At 34.5% G+C, this 20,919-nt stretch overlaps 1 protein-coding gene across 1 annotated transcript in view; it reads left to right on the top strand.

Moving 5' to 3' along the window:
• The window catches only part of LOC104526110 (AP-3 complex subunit beta-1-like), a gene marked incomplete at both ends in the record, with an annotated part of 46,918 nt that extends 29,090 nt beyond the window's left edge, over nt 1–17,828 (top strand). The window contains 7 exons of the mRNA XM_029085332.1: nt 1,242–1,428; nt 2,390–2,520; nt 4,741–4,852; nt 6,186–6,342; nt 9,026–9,200; nt 16,864–16,936; nt 17,722–17,828. Coding sequence (XP_028941165.1) covers nt 1,242–1,428; nt 2,390–2,520; nt 4,741–4,852; nt 6,186–6,342; nt 9,026–9,200; nt 16,864–16,936; nt 17,722–17,828 — 942 coding nt within the window. The remainder of the gene's footprint in view (nt 1–1,241; nt 1,429–2,389; nt 2,521–4,740; nt 4,853–6,185; nt 6,343–9,025; nt 9,201–16,863; nt 16,937–17,721) is intronic.
• Nucleotides 17,829–20,919: the final 3,091 nt, after the last annotated feature.

The raw sequence follows: 20,919 nt of genomic DNA, 5'->3' as shown, positions 1-20,919 counted from the left end.
AATTATTAAACTGAACTTTTCTTAGCAATTTGCACATAACAAAATTGACTTTTTTTAACATAATTTTCTGCTCACAAGATTGAAACCCTGTTATTGTTATAACAGCAGCATGAGAAACAAAATATATATATATATATATATATGCAAGGTTGTTTCTTTGTATAAAGAAAATAAATCCTCCTTGACAATGTATTTTTAACCCTGTGTTATTCATCCATTCTGAATGAAATACTAAAAATTTACTTCCTTATGATGGTATATTATTTTTACTCTTTTTCCTGTTTCTTTGTATATAAAGGAAGTAGCATACTTCTTTCAAACATATCTAATGGTTACAAGTCTGTTCAACACTGTTTTTCTGGTTACATTATGTTATTTCCAAGATACTGGGAAAGTCTTCCTGATTTTTTAATATTATTTTTTTAGTTTTAAAAATTTAGCTGAATTATTAAAATTATTTAATACATGTTAATATTCTCAGACGTCAAATTAGGAAGTCCTATTGTGCTGTAAAAAGCTGTGATAATATAAGTTGCTCTCTTACATAAATAAATAAATGACCGATATTACTGGAGGCTTTAAGCTTCAAGAAAAAAAATGGAAGAAGTCTTTTATCCTGGTTTTTAGAGGGCATCAGCAGCTTGCTTTTATGAAAAAGTAACAGCTAAATGCACTGCAAATAATTTGCAGTAATCCAGTTCAGTGATTCATGTGTCTGCTTTAATGGGTCATAATTCAGGATAAAGTAACTGAGTGCAGTCAGAGTGCAGACACTGCTTATGCCAGGGACAGTATCTCTTCATAAAACACACCTCAGCAGAAGCCGTTTGCCAGCCCCCTAATACCCTCTGATGTTTTGATGTCCTGCATATTTTTCCGATTAAGTTTTGAGTGCCATGTTTTTAGTTGTATTTCCACATTCATTATCCTCACGTAGACCCTTCAGCGGGTTTGCCATATATGATTATTTTTTTAATGATGCCTTTCTTTCCACTTCAGCAGTTTAATAATCTAGCACATGGCTGCTTCTCAGTACTCAGCATTCACCTCCCCAGTACAGAAGAGGACATGTGCTTTGGCTTCAGGATTCCATTTGCAGCTTTAGAAATGCATATTCCCTGTGGAACAACATTTGTTTGACATAACCATTCATTTTTATTACCTCTTTAAATATGTTTATCCAGAGTTATCAATAATCATAAATAACTTGTATTCTGTTCTTGTCCTGTTTTTTTCCACAGACAAAATTGCTTACCCAGTATGTATTAAATCTCGGCAAGTATGATCAAAGCTACGACATCAGAGACCGTACAAGATTTATTAGGCAGCTTATTGTTCCGAATGAGAAGAGTGGAGCTTTAAGCAAATATGCCAAAAAAATATTTCTGGCACAGAAACCTGCCCCATTGCTTGAATCTCCTTTTAAAGGTATAACTGCCAAAATAATTTGGTGAATGTTCATTGTGTAAAGAAATGTGGCAGCCTATTCTGTTTCAAATGTGCTCACAAATTGTGTCACTTAGCAAGTACAAATGATTAATATGCAAGAGTACTTGCTCTGCTTACTTGCTTTTTAGTAAGCAACGTTTGCATGGTGCAAACACAATGCATTTCTCTGATGATAAAGCCTGACAAACTGATCGATTTTTATTCATGTAGATTTTGAATTTTATTTAAATAACAGAAGGTGTCTCTTGAGGAAAACTGTTCTTTTATTTAGGAAAATAGCTCTTGTCTTTTATCTGGACTTTAACAGAAGATTGTTGATGTGAGTATTGCAAATATTTTATGAATCTTAAGTAAACTGAATATCAATAGATTAGGTTTTAATTATTTTTCTCCAAAGTAATATTTTTCCCTGTGTGTTTTCCCTGTCTTTTTACAAGTAAGAACCATTGTCTGTCTTCTCAAATTAAAAGGTTATCAGGTTATCTTAATTAAAAATACTCTGTTAGTGTGACAATTTGCCATTTTAATTTTTCTACTTATTTAGTCCCAGTTTTGAAGCTCTAAAAGGAGCTCCATGTTGAAGAAAAACTATTAAAATTCTGAATGTGTTTGTGCCAAGACATGTATATGGATTGTTTAACTGTGCTGTCATTCTTAATATTCACAGTAAAGTAATTTTTAGAGAAGCTACATTTCAGAGCAACACCTCTAAACACACTGACTGATTAGCTTTTTTATTGACCATTATGGGGGAGATTATTGTAATCTATGGACTGAAATCAGTTTTTTGACCTATGAAGAGCTTCCTAGTTTATATTTATTCCATGACATTTGAGGTAATATAATGGCAATTACCTTTAGCTCTGATTAAGATTGCTCTTTGTGGTAGAGCTCATGGTGTTTGTTTATTTCTCCCCTCCCCCCTTTTATTTTTTAATAGATCGAGATCATTTCCAGCTTGGCACCTTGTCTCACACGCTGAACAGCCGAGCCACTGGCTACCTGGAGCTGTCCGACTGGCCAGAGGTGGCGCCTGACCCCTCCGTCCGAAACGTCGACGTAGCCGAGTCGGTACGTCAGCATCATTAAAAGTTAGCGTCACTAAAGGCACTCGTCAGGAGAAAGTATTAGCCTAAATACAAGTATTTAATTACTATCTGTATGCTGTACTGAAAAACGTTGATGCATGTGAATGTTGCTTATTTTAGTTTGGAAACGGAACATTTGGAAACCTGCATGATGCTTGCTTTTTTCTTTTCAATGAGAGAAGTGGATGAACTGTAGGCCACTTCTGCTTTGCCTGTGGATTAAATGGGCTTTTTTCCCACTGTCTCACTTTTCATTTCATGCCTCTTATATTTGCTGTGCTGCATTATGTTAGTTGCTGTTAATGGTGAGTGTAGCTCGACTACCGAAGAAGGAGGTGAGTGGAGGTTTGTTCATGTATAAATCCAAGTCTGAACAAAAAACAATAGGTAATGTAAACCCAAGGCAGCAGCAGAGAGAAAAATTATGTATGTTTCAAAGTGTGAAGTTTGGAAGAGACCTGGGTTTTCATTTCAGATCATCTGGAGACAATTGGGAAAGTTTATAATAGGAAAATGTCACCTATTAAGTGCACTAGTCATTTGTTGACATTACAGGGCTGGTCTGCTACTACCAATAAGTTTTTGTTACTGGATTTTAAACTCTGAGACAAAATCATGTTTTGGTACTGGAGTTGTGATATATGTGTCAGGTACCAGAGTCCTACTAAATGTCAATGAAAGCTATTGAACAGTAACAGAAATAAAAATGTATTGGAATATAGTGCTGATGGTGCTCGTGGAGGTATATTGTTGTAACAGGTATACCCAGGAAAGCACGTGGTCCTTGTCAAGAGCCAACTTCTACAGTAAATTGCACGTGAATTCATTTGCATATGAGATGTTAGGCATAGAATGAGTAGAGAAAATTCTAAAAAATAAGTATGCCTTGCAGAAGCCAGTGAACAGCAATGTGGTAGAACAAGCATTTCTCCTTACTACTCTAATTTTACTTGTCTACCTTCTTATATACATTTCAGGAAAAGAAGTGTTTGTGTATGAACTTCTGAAAGCTTTTATGGGGAGAATCTGAAGGCAATCAGCTGAAGCAAGGGATTATAAATGATAGGGTTGGCATGAAAGAATATGCGGAGGCACCTTCGTCCATAAAACCAAAAAGCATTGCGGGAAATCGATCAAATGGAGTAACATCCATCTACTAGCACCTAATAGAAAACATCTCCCTCCAACCATTTAAAAGTTAAAACAAACAAACAAACAAAAAAATCCTTTCCCTATGTTTTTGCAAATATTGTTCTTGGAAAGTGTCTCATTGTCATTAATTTTGTGGCTTCTCTAATACTGCATGTGCCTACACAATGTATGTGAGCGAAGCTGAGTTGTTAAACTGCAATCCACAATTAAATTGTCATTTATATCCAAAGAATATTGGCTTTTTAAAATACCAATTGCTCCGTGGAGCATTACAAAGCTTTAACAGCTTTTGGTGTTTAAAAGGAAGCCAGCGTGTCTCCAAGAGCTGTGTACCATTGCAGGTGACAACTCTTTCAAAAGTTAGTCTTATTCCAGATCAGAGCAGTCCCTAAGGCAGACCTGTATCTCCCTGTTGATACAGTTTTCTGCCTGTTTGTTTTTGTTTTTTTTCTTGGCCTGAGTTTTTCTTCTGCTTCTCTAGTAGTATAGGGGGACATGGAAAGAAAAAAAGCCTGGCCAAAGTATTGCCACATTCTGGTGTTCTCCTGGTGGTAAGAATTACTTTTATATGAAGAATTGCAAAGGAAGTGAAATATAATTCCTCTGTGGCTGATGGAACTTCTGCTGCATACTGGGTCCACATCTGTTTTAAGGGGAAAACTTGGGATAATAAAGGTGCTGACTAGCCATATTTACCCTTCATTTTAGTCATAGGCTAAACTCAGCTGGATTTAGAGATAAAACTCTCAGACCTCAGGTTCTTTTGGCATAGAAGTTTATTTATGGTTACTGATGCTTTTAATCTGCCTTAGTAAATCTTTTTCTGGACTCTCTAATAGACATATCTCACCTTTTATAGGTATGTACAAAACTTTTAGTTCTCCTAATTGTGTAAAGTAAGAGAAATTTAATAGTTTCTCTTGACTTGCTTAGAGGATTTATTTAGAAACTGCCTAATACCGCTACTGCGAGTGTTTTGCTTTGCCTTGTTGTGTGTATATTTTTGTATTACTGGTTGTAAAAGTAAACTTAAGTTGAAATTTATTTACAGGCAAAGGAATGGACTGGAATTCTAGGTAAGACAAAGAAAGAGAAACCTACTGAAAAGTTCTACTCTGAGTCAGAAGAGGAGGAAGATGAGTCTGCCAGTACCACTGCATCAGGTAGGTGTTTGGAAAGCAACTTGCATCTCCACTGCCTGGAGAACTGTATCTTTAGAACTGGCCACTACTTAAAAAGAACGGGAAAAAAAATTTCAAAAAAAGACAGACCTAGGAGGAAATTTTACATTCACTGTGCTGATTTTACAGATATGGCTTATGTGTTTATTAAATGAGTTAGACTTGGCTTTGTTTCCCAGTTAAAGAAGCTGGCATGCCATTTTCATCCTGTAAGAGTCCAGTAAGAGTAGAGAGAGTTTATAACTCCAGTTAAATCTAAAGGCACCTCAGTTTTTGCAGGAGGAGTGCCCATATGTTTCAATGCTGGGAACTGTAAGTCTTGAAAGTTTTTTGGAATACTTGATGAAGTACTATTTTGAGAGCGTGTGTTGCTGTGTTGGTAAATGGCCAAACTTGTTTAGCTGTCTAGTCTTTAATGGAGTTTTTTTTCAGTAAATTGTGTTATAGTATTGCTCTCAAGTTCTACATGATGTTTTCTGTTTATTGTAATGGGGCTGATGATGGAGAAAACTCACAGATGCCTATCAAGTTCAGTGAACAAAGGTTCTTTTGCCCAGTCTCCCACTAAATGCTAGATAGACAGTTCCAAAGACTGCCATTTCAGTGGGTGTTAGTATAGTTCAGATGTAATGAAGAACATATTCTCCCTAGTCCAGACTTTAGATACAGAAAATGTTTAGCCTTAGAGACTTAAAAGAATTACCAGCATCCAGTTAAATGGAAGAGGGGCACCTTAAAATCTGAATATAGAGCTGCTTCTCCCTCATTCCTAAACTGAGGAAATATGCAGAAGAAATCCTTTTGAATTATATCACTGAAAATAATGATCTCTGAAGCAAGAAAAGAATATATTCACTTCAGATATTTGAATAATTAGAGGATAAATAATTTGTTTAAATTTATTTGATTCAATTATCATCACTACCAGTATTCAAGAAATATTGAATTGGTTAAAAAGATAATCTTACAGTTAAATTAATGTATAGATTAGAGAATTTGAGGTCATCTCGAGCTCCTGATAAGGTTATATAATTTTGAAGAATCCACATGCAATTAATTTATTACTGGGCTTTTTAATTTGATAAAATATAATACTCTAGGCTGAAGAGAAGAAGTCTTTAACCAACAAAATTTTGTAAACATTAAGGGAAAGTGATTTTCCTGCTTGCTTTTGTCACAGGGTAAATAATGCTTAAGCTTTCAATTGGATCTTTAAATACTGAAACATTGTTTTATTTAAAACAAACTTGGATTCCTAAAATAATAGTTATGCAAGATATTTAGAAGAAAATTGTAAGAATTGTTTTTATTTCAGAGAGCGAGTCTGGCAGTGAAAGTGAGAAGGGAGATAAGGAGGAAGGCAGCAGTGATGAGAGTAGCGAGAGTTCCTCTTCCAGTGAAGAGTCGAGTGACAGTGATTCAGACTCCAAAGAAAGTACTGCAAATAAAACATCTACAGCTGCTGCTGAAAGGTACATATAGACTTGTATGGTTTTAATTTTTTGTGATGCTATCTGTTAAAGCACTCTTCCTGTAAACAGTCTGTTAAGCCTTTAATTAGGCCTTTTTTGGGGTGTATTGGCCAGGGACTGATGCTTCCTGTTTAAGTATATGTCAGTAATATTCGGTGTGTGAACTGGGTTCATATTTTCATTAATCAGACTACTCTTATGTTTGGAATTAATTTCTGACTTCAGTAAAATCTTGAGAGGCTTTTTGAAAATTGATGTAACCTTGGGAGGCTGAATAAGTGATCAAACAGTTGTGTGAAACACTTAATTACCTTTTGCCGCAATTTTGCTGAGAGCTAAAATTAAGTCCTTCAACACTTTGCCATTATGTAACTAAGACAATTGATTTTTCTAAATAATGTTATATTAAAAAGATTATGATCCAAATATTAGAGGCAAGGGCTGTGAAGGGAAACGGTCATAAGATATTTAAGTGTTAGCGCTTTTTAAGATTGCCCATTATCAACAGCATTATCATGTATTAAAATATCATTAAAATTTTGAGTAATTGGGGCTAATACCTTGGATTGTATGAATCTGTTTCTTCCACTGCTGTCAGCAAGTGGCCTCTGCAGACATGATCACCCTTTACTCTGTAGTTTGCTGCCAGCTCACTTGATGAGTTTGCAGCTCAGCTCAGTCGTGGCTGACAGCGCTGATTGGGGCGCAGTACGCACTCTGCTCCTTTTATTACAGACAGTAATTAAAGCAGCTCGCCTTGCCACTTCCATAACAAACACAGCATAATGCCCTAATTATGACTTTATTAATTTAAGTCAGGATTTAATGATTTTAAAAGTGATTTATATTGGTTTTCCTGTTCAGAACAAATGAAATCTGTAGGTTAAATTAATACAGGCTTTTCATCATCACAAAGTTAAAAAGCTAGTTACCAGTAAATTCTTTTCATTAGAATAACATCTGAAATTTTAAACAGTAAGGTAAACAATGATTACCCATCGAAACTGGCTGATGTACAATGAAGTAACATTTTTAATCTTCAAATCTAGTTTTAAAGATAAGCTAAAGATAAATTGTTGAAAAACAGCTTACTTCATTTATGTAATGGGTTCACAATAACTTATTTGTTGATGCAACTACAGCTTCTGTTCAATGGCAATGAAGGAAATGTAGATAATTTTATCAGTGCATGTGCTATACATCATGAAGAAGAAACTTTAAACAGTGTACACTAGTGAATGTTTTATGTTTAGCTCATTGACCTCAAACAATTTTTTAGATGTTGTAATACTGAAACATAATTTTGATACTACCTATTATTTTCAACATTACTTTAGCAACCAGATATACTATACTAGACTTTTTGTGAACTGTACTCTTGTTTCATATTTAGCTTTGCAAGCTTCAAGTTTGCTGCTTTCAGAAAAAAATGCTTCTGACTAAAATTTTGGGAGTTGATTTCAGGGACATGGGCAGGCATTGTTAGCATAGCCTAAATGATAATACTAATTTTTAATAATTTCGATTACATATTATTTAGGCAGTTCAGTCTTGGGAAGCACTTGGGAGGAGGAAGGTATTGTCCTATTTTCCTTTTTTATCAGATTTTTCACTTCCCTTTATCTGTATTTTTCCCTTATAAAAACATTGCTATCAGACAGTAATGCAGCATAGTACATTAATTTCTACTAAAGCTAAGCAAAAATGTATAAAAATTAATTTGAGTCCAGAGAGACTCTTAATAGCTGAGTGATCTGGATTTGTTTAATTATTGTTGACCTTGTTACCCTTCAAGCGATTTAGTAACCAATTTATTGTCTTAGGGAAGAAGCTGTATCAGATGGTGTGTGAAACACCTGATTTGGAAGTATAAAATGGTTGCCTGCAGATGGAAGAACAATATATTCTATGTGCATTACTAATTTATCTGCTCCATGATAACAATTAGAAAACAATTTTTATTTCTTGTGATATTTTTAGGCAGTAACGTCCACCAAGACAAAAGGCTAATCTACTATTGGTAATTTCAGTATTATTAGAAGTGAACAAAGCAGATTTTAATAATCTTCAGTAGCTGATGGCACAGAACAACATAATCCAACATTGCCAGGGTGAACAGAACTTTACTGTATGAAGAATAGTGTCTCTGTAGTCCATTAGCTGTAAGGTACTCAATATGACCAAAGGTGTCAGAATGTAATAGCTTTTCTTTATAAATTCTTTGATGGGTTGGTACATATTATAGACCTTATTTCTAGGTGGTTTGATTTAGCAGAATTAGCCAAGGAATAAATTTAATGCATTGTTTTTGGTTTTTTTGTTTTTTTTTTAAAGCAATGCTACTTCGCAAAAACATCTTATAACCCATCCAGATTCTGTTAACCATAGGTGAAATAGTCTGAAAGCTTCTTCATATAAAACTTCTTTCTGAAATGTCACAAGCTTAATGCATGCAAATAGTATTTTTAATATTTAATATGTTCACATTTTTGTTTACCTGTTTCACTGATTTAGATTAGTGATGGAGGAATGTGTACCCTTAAATAAACTACTGCTTCTGCCATCTTAGCTGAGTTTATAATGAAGAAATAGTGATTTAAAACTAATTTAATAAAACTTTGAAATGTTATCTTAGGATTTGGTGGTTTTAGATGTCTCTTAAATTTCTTTTTTCAATATGTAGTGATTCAGAGGACATTGGAAAGAAAACAAAGGGGATCTCCAAAACGGGAAGCATATCCAGTTCCTCTGATACAGAGTCCACTTCATCAGAAGAAAGTTCTTCAGACTCCAAGTCAGAATCAGACTCTAAAAGTGACTGTGCGTCTGGAAAATCTAGAAGTGCTACCTCTAGTAAGGTAAAATAATTTAAAAAACCCAACAAAACCAAACTCTATAAAATATGAAAAGATGCATCTAACCATCTGTATATGTTTCTTTCTCTGGAAATGGAGATGCGTAGTGGTTTTATGGATATCTAAAAAAACAGAATTTCTGAAAAAACGTTTAACTTTTCATTAAAAAAACAATCCCAAAGTAGTTTGATAGTTTAATCAAATAAGAATATTTTGTGATGAAAGGCATATTTAAGTTTTAATTATGTTATATTTTTACTCCAGATAGATGAAGAATAATAGATACTAATTATTTTTTTAGATTGCTGTTGAACTGGTAAAAACATAGTACACGGATAGTTCGCAATAATAATATCCTGACTTAGGATGATTATTATATTAAAATGAGGTCTTAAAGTATAACTATTACAGGACCTGGGTCTGACAGGAAGCAAAAAACAAGAAACAAATGTTGGTAGATTCTTTCTTAAGAGTTTGAAGCCAGTCTAGTAGAACCACTAGCTTTGTTCTTAAATTACCTGTTAAAGTTGGAAATACTGCAGTTAATGCTTCTATACTTGAGATGTATAAGTAGATTAGTAGAATTAATATTTTTACTGAGTAATCAAATTTTATTGCACTCTGTTTGATAGGAATAAAACTTATAAAGGGTTCCATTACTTCAACTTGTATTAGCTTTCTTACAACACTTATGAAGTAGCAAACTTTCAAATATGTCTTTTTAAAATTGCCTTTGGAAATGTGTGAAGATGCAGAGATGTTTAACAGAGCCATTCATGTTTCGGTTAAATTTTAATTGTTCACTTTAGTGAAGAAAAAGAGGTTAAAAGTTCATTATGGTTAAGCTAGCATTATAGAACTAAAGCAGATAGCATGGACTGATTTCTGTTTCTTTGCCTCTTAATTTAAAAAAATAAATAACTGAGGAACTTTATGCTAAATCTGTTAAGGAAGAAGAGTAAAAGAGTTTCTCAAACTTATTTTTCTGTTATCAAATATTTCCTGTACGTTTCTTTCAATATATTTTAGAAAAATTTGATGGGTAAAATTGTAGCTCAGAAGTTTCCTTTTAATAGTGATATGTGGTTTTGAAAATTAATTGATACTGTGATGTATTTTAAATTAAGCCAAGATGTTTCAGTCAGGTCTCCTGTATAGATTTCTGAATAGTCAAAACAGACATTGTTTGTTACATTTGATGCAGTTGTAGAAGCTGGTGGACAGGTGTGTTTTGAACAGTTAAGAGGGAAATCTGTAACTTTAATAAGCTTTTTCAATGTGCTTTTCCTTTATTTGAGGAGGTAAGACTCTCTGTTTCTCCAATCTTGAAATTATGTTGTACGTGGTCTTTATTTTGTAACTTTATAGGTCCACCTAGGAACTCTGAATTGTAACCTTACCTTTTAATCTATTTCCTTCTTCTACCAGGTAGAACAAAAGATGAAGTGAGACTGTAGTATTTGAGAAATGGAGTTATGTTTCCATGGTTTGATCATTGTTTCTTGCCCAAATACTGCATTGGGTAACACACCTATGTCAGAGTTTTTTCTAGTAGACAAGCCAAACTGGATCTTGCCAAAAAATAGTAGCACAACAAATGTAACTTAAATCCTCTCAGAATAAACTCCTTTGACCCTAGATAGGACATCAGTTAATTCTAAGAGTTTGCAGCTTCTCATATTAGCACAGTATTTTTTCCCAAAAAAATAATAGGTGATCTGACCTGCTCAGCTCTGAGCAGCCGCTGCAAAACTATGTTCAAACAATAGTGTCTTCTCTCTGCTGTGTTTGTCTGTTTTTCTCAGGATATCAGTGCCATTGTTCGTGGTTCTTTCACTTCAGTTATTTGAACCGTTCTGGTTCTTTTGCAGGATACATCAGGCTACTAGCTTAAAGAAGCTTTCCATACTTTAAAACAGCAGTCGAGAATGTGTGAAGTCAGATATACTGAATAATATGAGAACTGGAATGTCCATGAAGCTTGGCATTGTTTTGTTGAGTCAATGGAAAATTGTCAAGCCCTTGGATTTTAAGAGAAGAGAAAGAATGTTGCAGTGGTCCTCAAGTGTTTACTTGATTAAGAAGCACCTGAAAGGAAATGTCTTAGGAACAAAAAGTATTTATAAGCAATTAACAGATGACTTGATGAGAGTCAAAGGGTGGAACTGAAAAATTGCAAAGCTTTTAAACATCACAAAAAATATTAAAACAAATAACAATGGATTTATATGTGTATCAACAGGAAAAGAGGCAAGGGGATTATTGAAAAGAAAAGATAGCATAGAGCTCACTAGGCAAAAGCTAAATGTCTATGTTCCTTAAATTCTTTTTCACTAAGAAATTAGCACATTTAATGTAAGGACAAGAAGCTAGGGCTGATGGACTGTAAACAGCAATGGTCATATATGAAGGAGGCAGGGGGGAAGTTATTTTCATGCTCTTGAACTTAGAGGACTGTTTCAGTGTACTATATTATTCTCTAGGACCATGAAGTTTCCATGTAAGCCATGTTGGATGCCTGCCTTTATACTTGAGGTGTTTCTGATACTTATATTTAGAAGCATAATTGGATGAGGGTGTGGGGGCAAGAATGACAGGTATTTTGTATCAAAGGTGATTGTCAGGCTAACTAGCTTAATAGATTTTTTTTTTTTTGGAGAGATGTCTGTTTAGAGCCCTGTGGTGATAGGTGGAGCTAACTGATGATAACCTAGATAAGTCCTTCCAAGCCAGAAAGGAAAGCAGTTGTTAATCAACTTTGAAGAACATTATTGATAAAGTCTTGCATAGAGCCCTTGTGTCAAGGTACATTTTACAAAAACCATCTATATTTAGTTTATTTCCAGGAAAATCTTGGAATTTTTCTTCTTCCTACCTGACTTCTTTTCAGGCCACCCAGGAAGCAGATGGTTTCAGCCAGGCTCTCAGAAATGCATGTTTTTATTCTGCTGGATTTTTACTGGAAAAGCTATTGTTTATATTATTCTCCTATAGGATATTCTTAATTTAGTCATTGTATATGGGGAGATGATTCACTAGGATTTCCTTTCATTTTAAATAAAACTGAAAAGATTTTCTGAAACACATACTGATAAGAAGAGTAGTTAGTAGGCCGTATTTTTAAGTTTCTCAGTTTGCCACACATTATGAACTATGTTACATAGCTGACGTTTTGGGTGGTGTTTAACATTCTGTGTTTTATTGGGTACCATTGCAATGTTCAGCAGAATTTTCATAATAAAAAAGATTTGATTACACTCATATGGGAGCTTAGTTAATGCATACATCCATGCATTTACTAGCTTTAAAATAGGTTACAAAAACTTCTGCTTATTTTTCCTGAATATATTATTAATGCTTTCATATTTTTTCTCTTGAAGAATCATTTCAAAAAAGCTGTTGTGTTCATTGTAATTGAGCTGCAGTGAACAGAAAAGTCACTCTCTTGTACCACAGTGTTTTATTTCATTCTGAAATATGGATAGTTTGAGGTGTTCAGATATGTATTATACTGTACACATAAATACTGTAGAGCTAAAATGCATATTTGAGGATGATGCATATATAAGTAGGTGTCTCTACAGTGGGATTTTAAAATCAGCTACTGTTGACCTCCTTATACAAGTATAATACAGTCACTCAGCTGTTAAAAACCTGATCTACTATTTAAAAAATATACAAAAACAAATTGTCTATCTTTCTGCCTGATCTCTTTTCAAGTGCTAACACAATGGAAACAGTGGGTGATCTGTCTGTGCGTTTGGATTGTCAATGATGGTTTTGTATAAATATTGGGAGGATAAGAAATAAAATTCGCACAGCAAAATATGATTTCATCTGCCTTTTCTCTGCAGCTCCATGGCTCATGCTGCGGTGTGAAATTCTCATTTTACACACTTTGCAGGCGGAGCACATGAATTATGCATAGAGCAAGAGAAATCTCCTGCTTCAAGTCCTATATGCATTTACCAGGTTCTATCTCTATTACCAAGATGAATTGCAAATGGAGAAATGTTTGATGGAATATAGCTTAACTTCTTTGTTTAATATTCTGCTTTTCCTGTAGTGGGCTCTCTTGGTAGCAAACTGTTTGGGTTATATTGTAGACTTAGTTTTAAGAAAAAAGATGAAAAATTATGTTACAGAGAAATGCTAGACATATCAGAGACTTTTTATTGTCTTGATTTGAATGCAAAACTTTTTTCATTCAATATGAATATCTCTTGGTAGTATTTGTTGCAATCATTGGCTATTTATTATTCCTAGAAAGCCAATCAATTTTATTTTCTTGGAAAAAACAACTTAAAAAAATAATCATGTTTGTAATAGGCAAGACCCCTGTAAATAGATTTCTTCAGCGTTTTGTATGGAATTGCACACAATTAATATATATTCTCAGAAATATACATATAAATATGAAAATATTTGTGTGTTTATGTGTATATATAGCGTGCACACACACACATTAAACTAGCTGAGTACTTACTTAAGCTTGACACAGTTGACTGAAGTAGAAAATAAAATGTGATCATACTTTAACATTAGCTTTATCTTGAATTAGTTAGCTTCCAATTTTACACTTCCCAGATGGTAGGGTTGGTTTTGGGGTGGGGTTTTTTATGTGTGTGTGTGGGGGGGGGGGGGGGGTGTTGGTTTTTGGGGGGGGGGGGGGGGTGTTTAGTGTTTTTTACAGTAAACTGATGTGCTTAAGTACAGTACTGTATAAAGTGTGCAGTGAAAGTTTTTCTTACCATGCATTACCTTGATGTAATGATTCTGTACTTGTGACTCATCTTGGGATCATTTTATTGTATTTTATTTTCAAGTATAAGAAATAAATTCTCTTGAAGGATTTTTTCCCCCATTTTTACAGATTAGTTACATAACAGATTCAAAAAAATATCAGTGCAGAAATGCATTTCATCTTATAAAATTACATATCAAGCTTTGTGATATGTACTTAGTGACTACTTTAGAATGGCAAAATAAATAACAGAAAAAAATTAACTAAAGCATAGTATTGGTGTTATTTGTGACATAGAATGCACTATCTTAATTGTCTTCAGTAAACAGATAAACAGTAAGAGGACTTCTTGGCTTTGATTCCTAATTTTTTTTAAACATCTTGACCAAGCAGTGCTGCCATTGGCAGAAATGAAGCGTATTCTAAATTCTCATCCTTGTGCCTGTCACGCGGGTGAGCCACTTTTCATAAACTTTTAATTGGCTGCACAATAAAAGGGAATTAAGAAATCCCATCTCTACTGTAATAATTAGCAAATATAAAACTCTAGATAAAAATAACCTTTGAGCTTTAATCATAGTTGAAGATAGAATTGTATTTTATGGATAAGTGGGGGTAGGGAGTGAAAGAGTTGGGAAATTGAAGGGAGGCATTTTTAAAATATATTTACATTTTGTTTAACCATGTTCTCTGTTAGTATGTTCTGGTGTCTGAAGAGTTTGTAGTTTATGAAAAAAGTTGTGATACATAGTTTATAGTAAAAGTGCTACAGATAACAGCTAAATCCCTGATTCAAGGCTAAATATTCAACAAATGATGCTATAAAAAGACTTGGAATTCATTAAAAGAATTGTCGTCAGATTGCTTCTCTGACACTTCATAGACATGAGCAATTCAAGTAGAATCTATAGCTTATGAAGTATCCTTATTTCACAGATTTAAAAAAAAAATAGCCAAAAGAAGTTTAATGACTAGCCAATAATCACACTGGAAGAGAAAAAAGAAGCCTGGTAGCTGTGACCAGAATGGAACTCAAGAGAGTGGGTTCTGCAGCACAGTCCTTCACTAATTCTGGACCAGGCAAATCAGTAATGGAATAACATTAGCACCATTTTAAAGACATTTTGTAAGATTTCCTTTTTCTGGAGGAGTTTTGTGTTTCAGATAAATCAGCGATAGTAGAACACTGAAATACCATAGCAATAAGGACCATTGAAGTGTGTTGATTTTTAAATAATTTTTTAAAATAGTGGCTTCCATTCCTCTCTCTCTACAGGATTCTTCTCCTCCCAGAATATCTAAAGCACATCTGTCATGATCACCTAAGTGCCTACTGTCTGTTTGAGCCATGGGTTTATTGGAAGAAAATTACGAGCAATGGCATTTTGGTTCAGGTCAAGCCTGATAATCTTTAACATCAAGGACTTAAAATACCAAGAACGTTAGCTAGTTTCTTCCATGTTCCTTGGAGGGAACCATGGAATTTCTCCCAAAATTGGAAAAACAATAGCCTCTGCATTATTATTAGTTTGCAACTGACCATGAGACAGAGAGACTAGAAGAAAGGGAATGCACTTTTAGAAAAGAAGGGTCATTTTATTCTATAGTGATAGTCAAAGAAAGTGATTCTAACTGCTGAGTTTCTGAGTTGACTGCAAGCTCCTATAGAAATTTGTATCCTGAGTAACTGAAGAGACTGTGACAGCTTGCAATTAATGCTCAAGAAATGGAGGCCCAAATGGACACACAGAGTTTTACTGATTTATTTAGACCTATTCATATATTAGAAAAGGTAATAGGATAATAAATGTGTATGCATTTGGCTGCCATGTGCTGTTGAAGAGGAAACTGGTAAACTAGAAGGTTCACAGAAGTGTAACTCCTAGAAAGACTGCGTTTAAATTACTTGCAATATCTTGGGTAGTGAGTAGTGTCTTAAGGTCTAAAGGCAGTCAGCAAATTCTCTGAAAGAATGATGAAGCCTTATGTCCAGTGAATGAGCCAGGGAGAGCAAAGGCAGAAGGAATTCTTGAGCTGATCCAGATAAAGGACGCTTAAGAGTGGGTAGGAATAGCACAATGACAAACTGTCTGATGAGCATCCAGTGTGTAACATGTCCGGGTTCTGGCTACATCCAAAGATAAGTCTTTTTTACTAAAGCCCCCTATTGGGAGTCCATATTGATCTATGACACGCTAAATTCTGTCCTGAATTATCACTGTGTAAATGTGTTGTGTAGATATGACCAGCGCTCTCACTCTTACTAGATTTGTTTAGAACTTTTTATTTATCTGTATTGAAACAAATTCGTTGCAATATTCTGTTTGCCAAGTCACTGAGATTACTCTATTACTGCTCTGCTCTTTACTTAAAGTACTGCCAATCCTTATTATTAGAACTCATCCTAAAACTTAAAACTTAAATGTCTTTTGTGACAAAAAACACCTTTTTGTTCTTTATCAAGCAACTAAGTAAAATCACAGTAGATGACAGAACAGATTTCATACAGGAGCAAATTGCACTACTTTATTATTGAATTAGTTTTGTACTGTTTTTCCTATAGAAACAGAAATGTTAGTATCAGAGTCTTTTGTCTTCAAAAAAAGAGCTTCTGTCTCTCTTTCAATGGTCTCAACAGAAGTGTCTCACCTGTCACCAAAAGTTTTATTTGAGTAGCAACTGTTATTAATATTAAATGTAAACATGGTCTTCAGAGGAGTAAATGTAAATCAAATGTGGAGTTTAGGTTCAGCTTACGTGTACAAAGAAATCTTTCTCAGTAAGTAAATTCTTTGAATGTTGAGCCCTGAAAATGGATGTTTTGCTTTTACAGCAGAGAAAATACACTTGATTTTTTTAAAGTATTAAAGACTTTTCTTTTGCTGATATGGTAAAAGATTAAATATTTATGTATTTTGACAGAAAGAAGAAAAACCAGTACAAGATAGAAAAGCTCCAAATAAACAAGATGTGTTTCTCTTAGATTTAGATGATTGTAAGTATCTTGATTACAAGCCTCATATTTCCCCTGGCATAAATTCAATTCAGTTAATTCAAGGAATTTTAAATGTCTGAAATACTGATTCTGTTCATTTATCATGCCAGCTTCCTGACAAAAAAAAAATTGCTTAAGACTATCAGCTTATTTTTAAGCATAATTTTTACAATATCTGATTTTATTTGTTTTAGAACTGAGAAATAGTTTCAAGATTTTGAATGTATTGGTGTGCAAAACATTTATTTTGAGAATTTTAATATGTCTGGACTTGTTTTCTGTGAAAGTGGGCTTATTTTCTCAGGTGCTAGTGAATATTACTTGTATCTGTGCAACCTATGAACTGAACCAATTGTGGGACTGTAATAAGATACTAAAACTTGCAGTTCTGAAGAATAGAATAAAGGAGTCTTGGAAGCATAGAGCAGAGCTGGCACTGGTTTTGGGCTCTGCTTTGTGTGGTTCCTTTCTTCAAGTTTGCTTAAAGGTGCAATATATGTTAGAATTGCATTAAGATGTGCTTTGCACGTAACTGGTAAATGAAAATGTGTTGCATAGCATGGATCAGACTGAAGGATAAAATAGAGGGAAAAAATATTTTTCATTGTTTATTTTGAGTATTGGGTCTATATGTCTGAAAAAATAATATTCCTCTTTTAAGAAACATATATACAAGGATAAAGTAGTTAGATCAAGACTTAAAACCTTTTTGAAAATAGCTCATTGTCCTTCTCAGTATTTTATATTTTTTAGAGTTAAATATCAATTTACCTTTTTACTTGCAGTCTGTCCTGTGACAACTCCTGTGGCAGTTCCTACAGCAGCTATCTTGTCCCCAAATTTAACAGCAGACCTAGAGGGATTAAGTCTGTCAAGTTCATCAGTCATTCATGTAAGTAGCCTTTAAAAAATATGGTGGGTGACTGTATGGGAGGATGTGTGTGTGTGTCTTGATTTTAGTCATTTCCATGTTTTTGAGGCAATCATTAAAGTGATTTTTTTTTTTCAAGTACTTTCACTGATAAAGGTCTTGAATGAAATTCTGGTTTACACACAAGTCTGACAACTTTTTGTGATCTGTAATAATTACATTCTGAAACATGGAGAAAAGTATGAATATTACATTTCTGAGAAGGATGCCTTCAAGGATTTTTAACCTTCTCTTTCAATCTATCTTTTTCTGTGCTTCAGGGAAAACTTAATTCACAAATTAAGTATCCAAACTACACAAATCTTTCAAATCATCCAGTTGCTACGCTATTAAACTACAAGAAAATCACATACCAGTTAATACTCAGCTTGTTTGTTTACTCTACATGCCTCCGATTATGACATTTTGCTACTTGGAAGTAATGTTTTATGAGTATACAAAGCACAGCCCCTGGGTGCAAATAAAAAGGGTATAGATTTACAATGACTGGTGTATCAGTATGTCGCGATTCATTCTGTTAGTGCTTTCTGCTTTGTAGCACTTTCCATTAGGGAATCTCAGAACTATAGGTCTAATTAAGGTTAGCAAAATAGAGGTACAAGGCATACCTTTGCTGGGGGAAAGGATAACAGTTTGTGGTGTTCTTTTTTGGTTGTTTTTGTGTGTGTCCAACTTAAATTTGCAATTTAAGTGGGAATTGCAGGAGTACAACATAGGGTACTTATCTTTGTGAAAGTGGATGGGAGTGACGAGAAAAAATACCAGAGGCACAGGCCTTTTTTTAGCCCAGCCTTTTTCCTAATGAGGCTGGTATGTAGAACCTACACTGCAATTTTAATAATTGCTGGTAAAGTACTTTGTGCTGGCTTTGGGAGCGATACATTTGCAAAATCAAATACTTCTTGTATAAAGAAGGTGCATGAATGATTTGACTCAAGAAATAAGAGATCTTAGCTGATGAATCAGTTTCGTGTTTACAGGCATTAAAATTTGGTGTTGAAAAGGTAGACTTTCAGATAATAAGTTGGATATTAGCCTTATCTAAGAAAATTGTGATGCAATTTAAATTTCAAGCGGAATAGTAACAATCTGTGGACATGCATTTTGCTTTACTTGATACGTAGTGGTTCACCTGTCACAGAGACTGAAAATGCCAGAAATTCTCTTCCATGTTACTTTGCAGTGCATTATGCAGTGTTAGGTGGAAAGCCTGAGTTTAACTGCAAATATGTTGATATTCCTGTGACGGGAATCCCACAATTGCTTCTTTGCCATCCTTTATGGTTTGAGCTTATGACAGCTCAAAACACAGGCAATCATCTGTTTCTCTGGCTCTGAGTTAGCTTAAGAATGAATCTGGTGTCTTTGCTTTACTTCAGAATGATCATCTTTGAGGGTAAGTTAAAGATAGCAATCAGCAACGTGGGATGCTTGAGAACATACCCTGTTTATCTCTAGTCCTTTCATCATCTACAGTACATGAACACATGTTCCACTCCCTTATTCATGCTTGCTTTCCTCATGATTGCCTCTACTTGTTTGCTAAATTGCTTCTCCCCATTCTTCAGAAGGTAGCCACAATGAAAAAGAGGTGTTAGAAAGAGCTTGAAAGTCTAGGCTAAACAGCAGAAAAAGTTCCGCATGAAAGGGTTGATTCTGCAAAATGCCTCTTTCTTGATACTGCTGAGTTCCTGGTAAAACACATAACCAGAAAAAAAGCTGGAACATCTCCTCATACTCCCTGGTCTGGAAACAACCTAAATCACATAAGAACTAATTGTTGCTAGCTGGATAATGATTACAAGTTTTGAGCTGTATTCTGTTTTCAGATCTATGCTCAACTCTCATTGCTGTTGATGATAATTGCAGATGTACGTGAGGTCCTTTGCTGAGGTTTTTAGACCAGGAAGCAACAAAAATTAAACGCTATCCACATATCATAAAAAATCTGACATGCAAGTAGTTAAATACTGTCACACGTTGTTCAGCACTATCAGGTAATTTTCTAAGCATGAGAATAAAGAAACAGCTTTTAAGACTTTATGTGGGAATGTCCCTCTTAAAATAGTATTTTGAATTTACTCTGTGATGTCTAATTCTAAAAATAAGGAGGATAGTTGTCATACTTCAGAAAACTTTTTCTCCCTTCAATGGGAGAGAAAATGGATTTAACTGTAGGGCACATGCCAAACTAATAGTGAGAAATTAATTTATTACTAGGCAATGGAGAGCATGGAGTAAAAATAGATAAGTACAGTATATGACCCTAATATCAAAGAAATGTAGCAGCCACTTATCTTGGAATATGTCAGGCAGTCTATTATTCAAATCATTCAGCACTGTAATTGGATACAGCTTTTAGAAAACTTGTAACTCCAAATTCATAGCTGCTGAACATTATAGAAAGCATAAATACAAGAATGATTTTACAGTAATGGTATGGGTCTCTTTAAACCTACAAAACTAAAATATCCTTAAATAGAAACTACAGTGCACAACCTGATGCTTTGTGCTGTGGCTCATTTGTTTTTATGATTCATGTTTACATATAGCATATTTCCCCCTCATTTAAATGCACACATGCATATTACAGTTTGTTCCAGGAAAAACAAAATTCTCTGGTAATTTATGCATAACTTTCTTCCAACTGGATGCAAAACATAGTAAATCCTTGTGCATGCTTCTGCCCTGGTACATGTAGTCCATCTTCAGGTGCCTCAACTGAACCAGGTAACTGAGGTTGCCAGAGGCTACTGTGGGGCTTTTTGGGGTGTGCACAGCAGAGAAGTCAGACCTACGTCCTTGGAGAAACTTTGCATCTGGAGTTGATTGAGTTTTTGATGGGTACATTTGCAAGCTTGAAAGATAATTGAAGATGTGGTGCCAATGAAAAACAAGAGCTGAGAGAAAGCTGCAAACTGTCAATGTAAAATGGTTATCTGAAAACACTGGAAATGCAGAAATGTATGTTGTCCCCTAAAGGGAGGTTCTAAAATGAGAGAAGATGGGACTGAAAGTAAAACTCATTAATGCCATAAGGACAGGGAGGGTT

Source organism: Antrostomus carolinensis, unplaced genomic scaffold (genome assembly GCF_000700745.2).
Source record: "Antrostomus carolinensis isolate BGI_N321 unplaced genomic scaffold, ASM70074v2 scaffold14150, whole genome shotgun sequence".
Taxonomy (NCBI): domain Eukaryota; kingdom Metazoa; phylum Chordata; class Aves; order Caprimulgiformes; family Caprimulgidae; genus Antrostomus; species Antrostomus carolinensis.
Note: the sequence above shows the minus strand (reverse complement) of the source record. Positions and strands in the feature narration are given on the sequence as shown.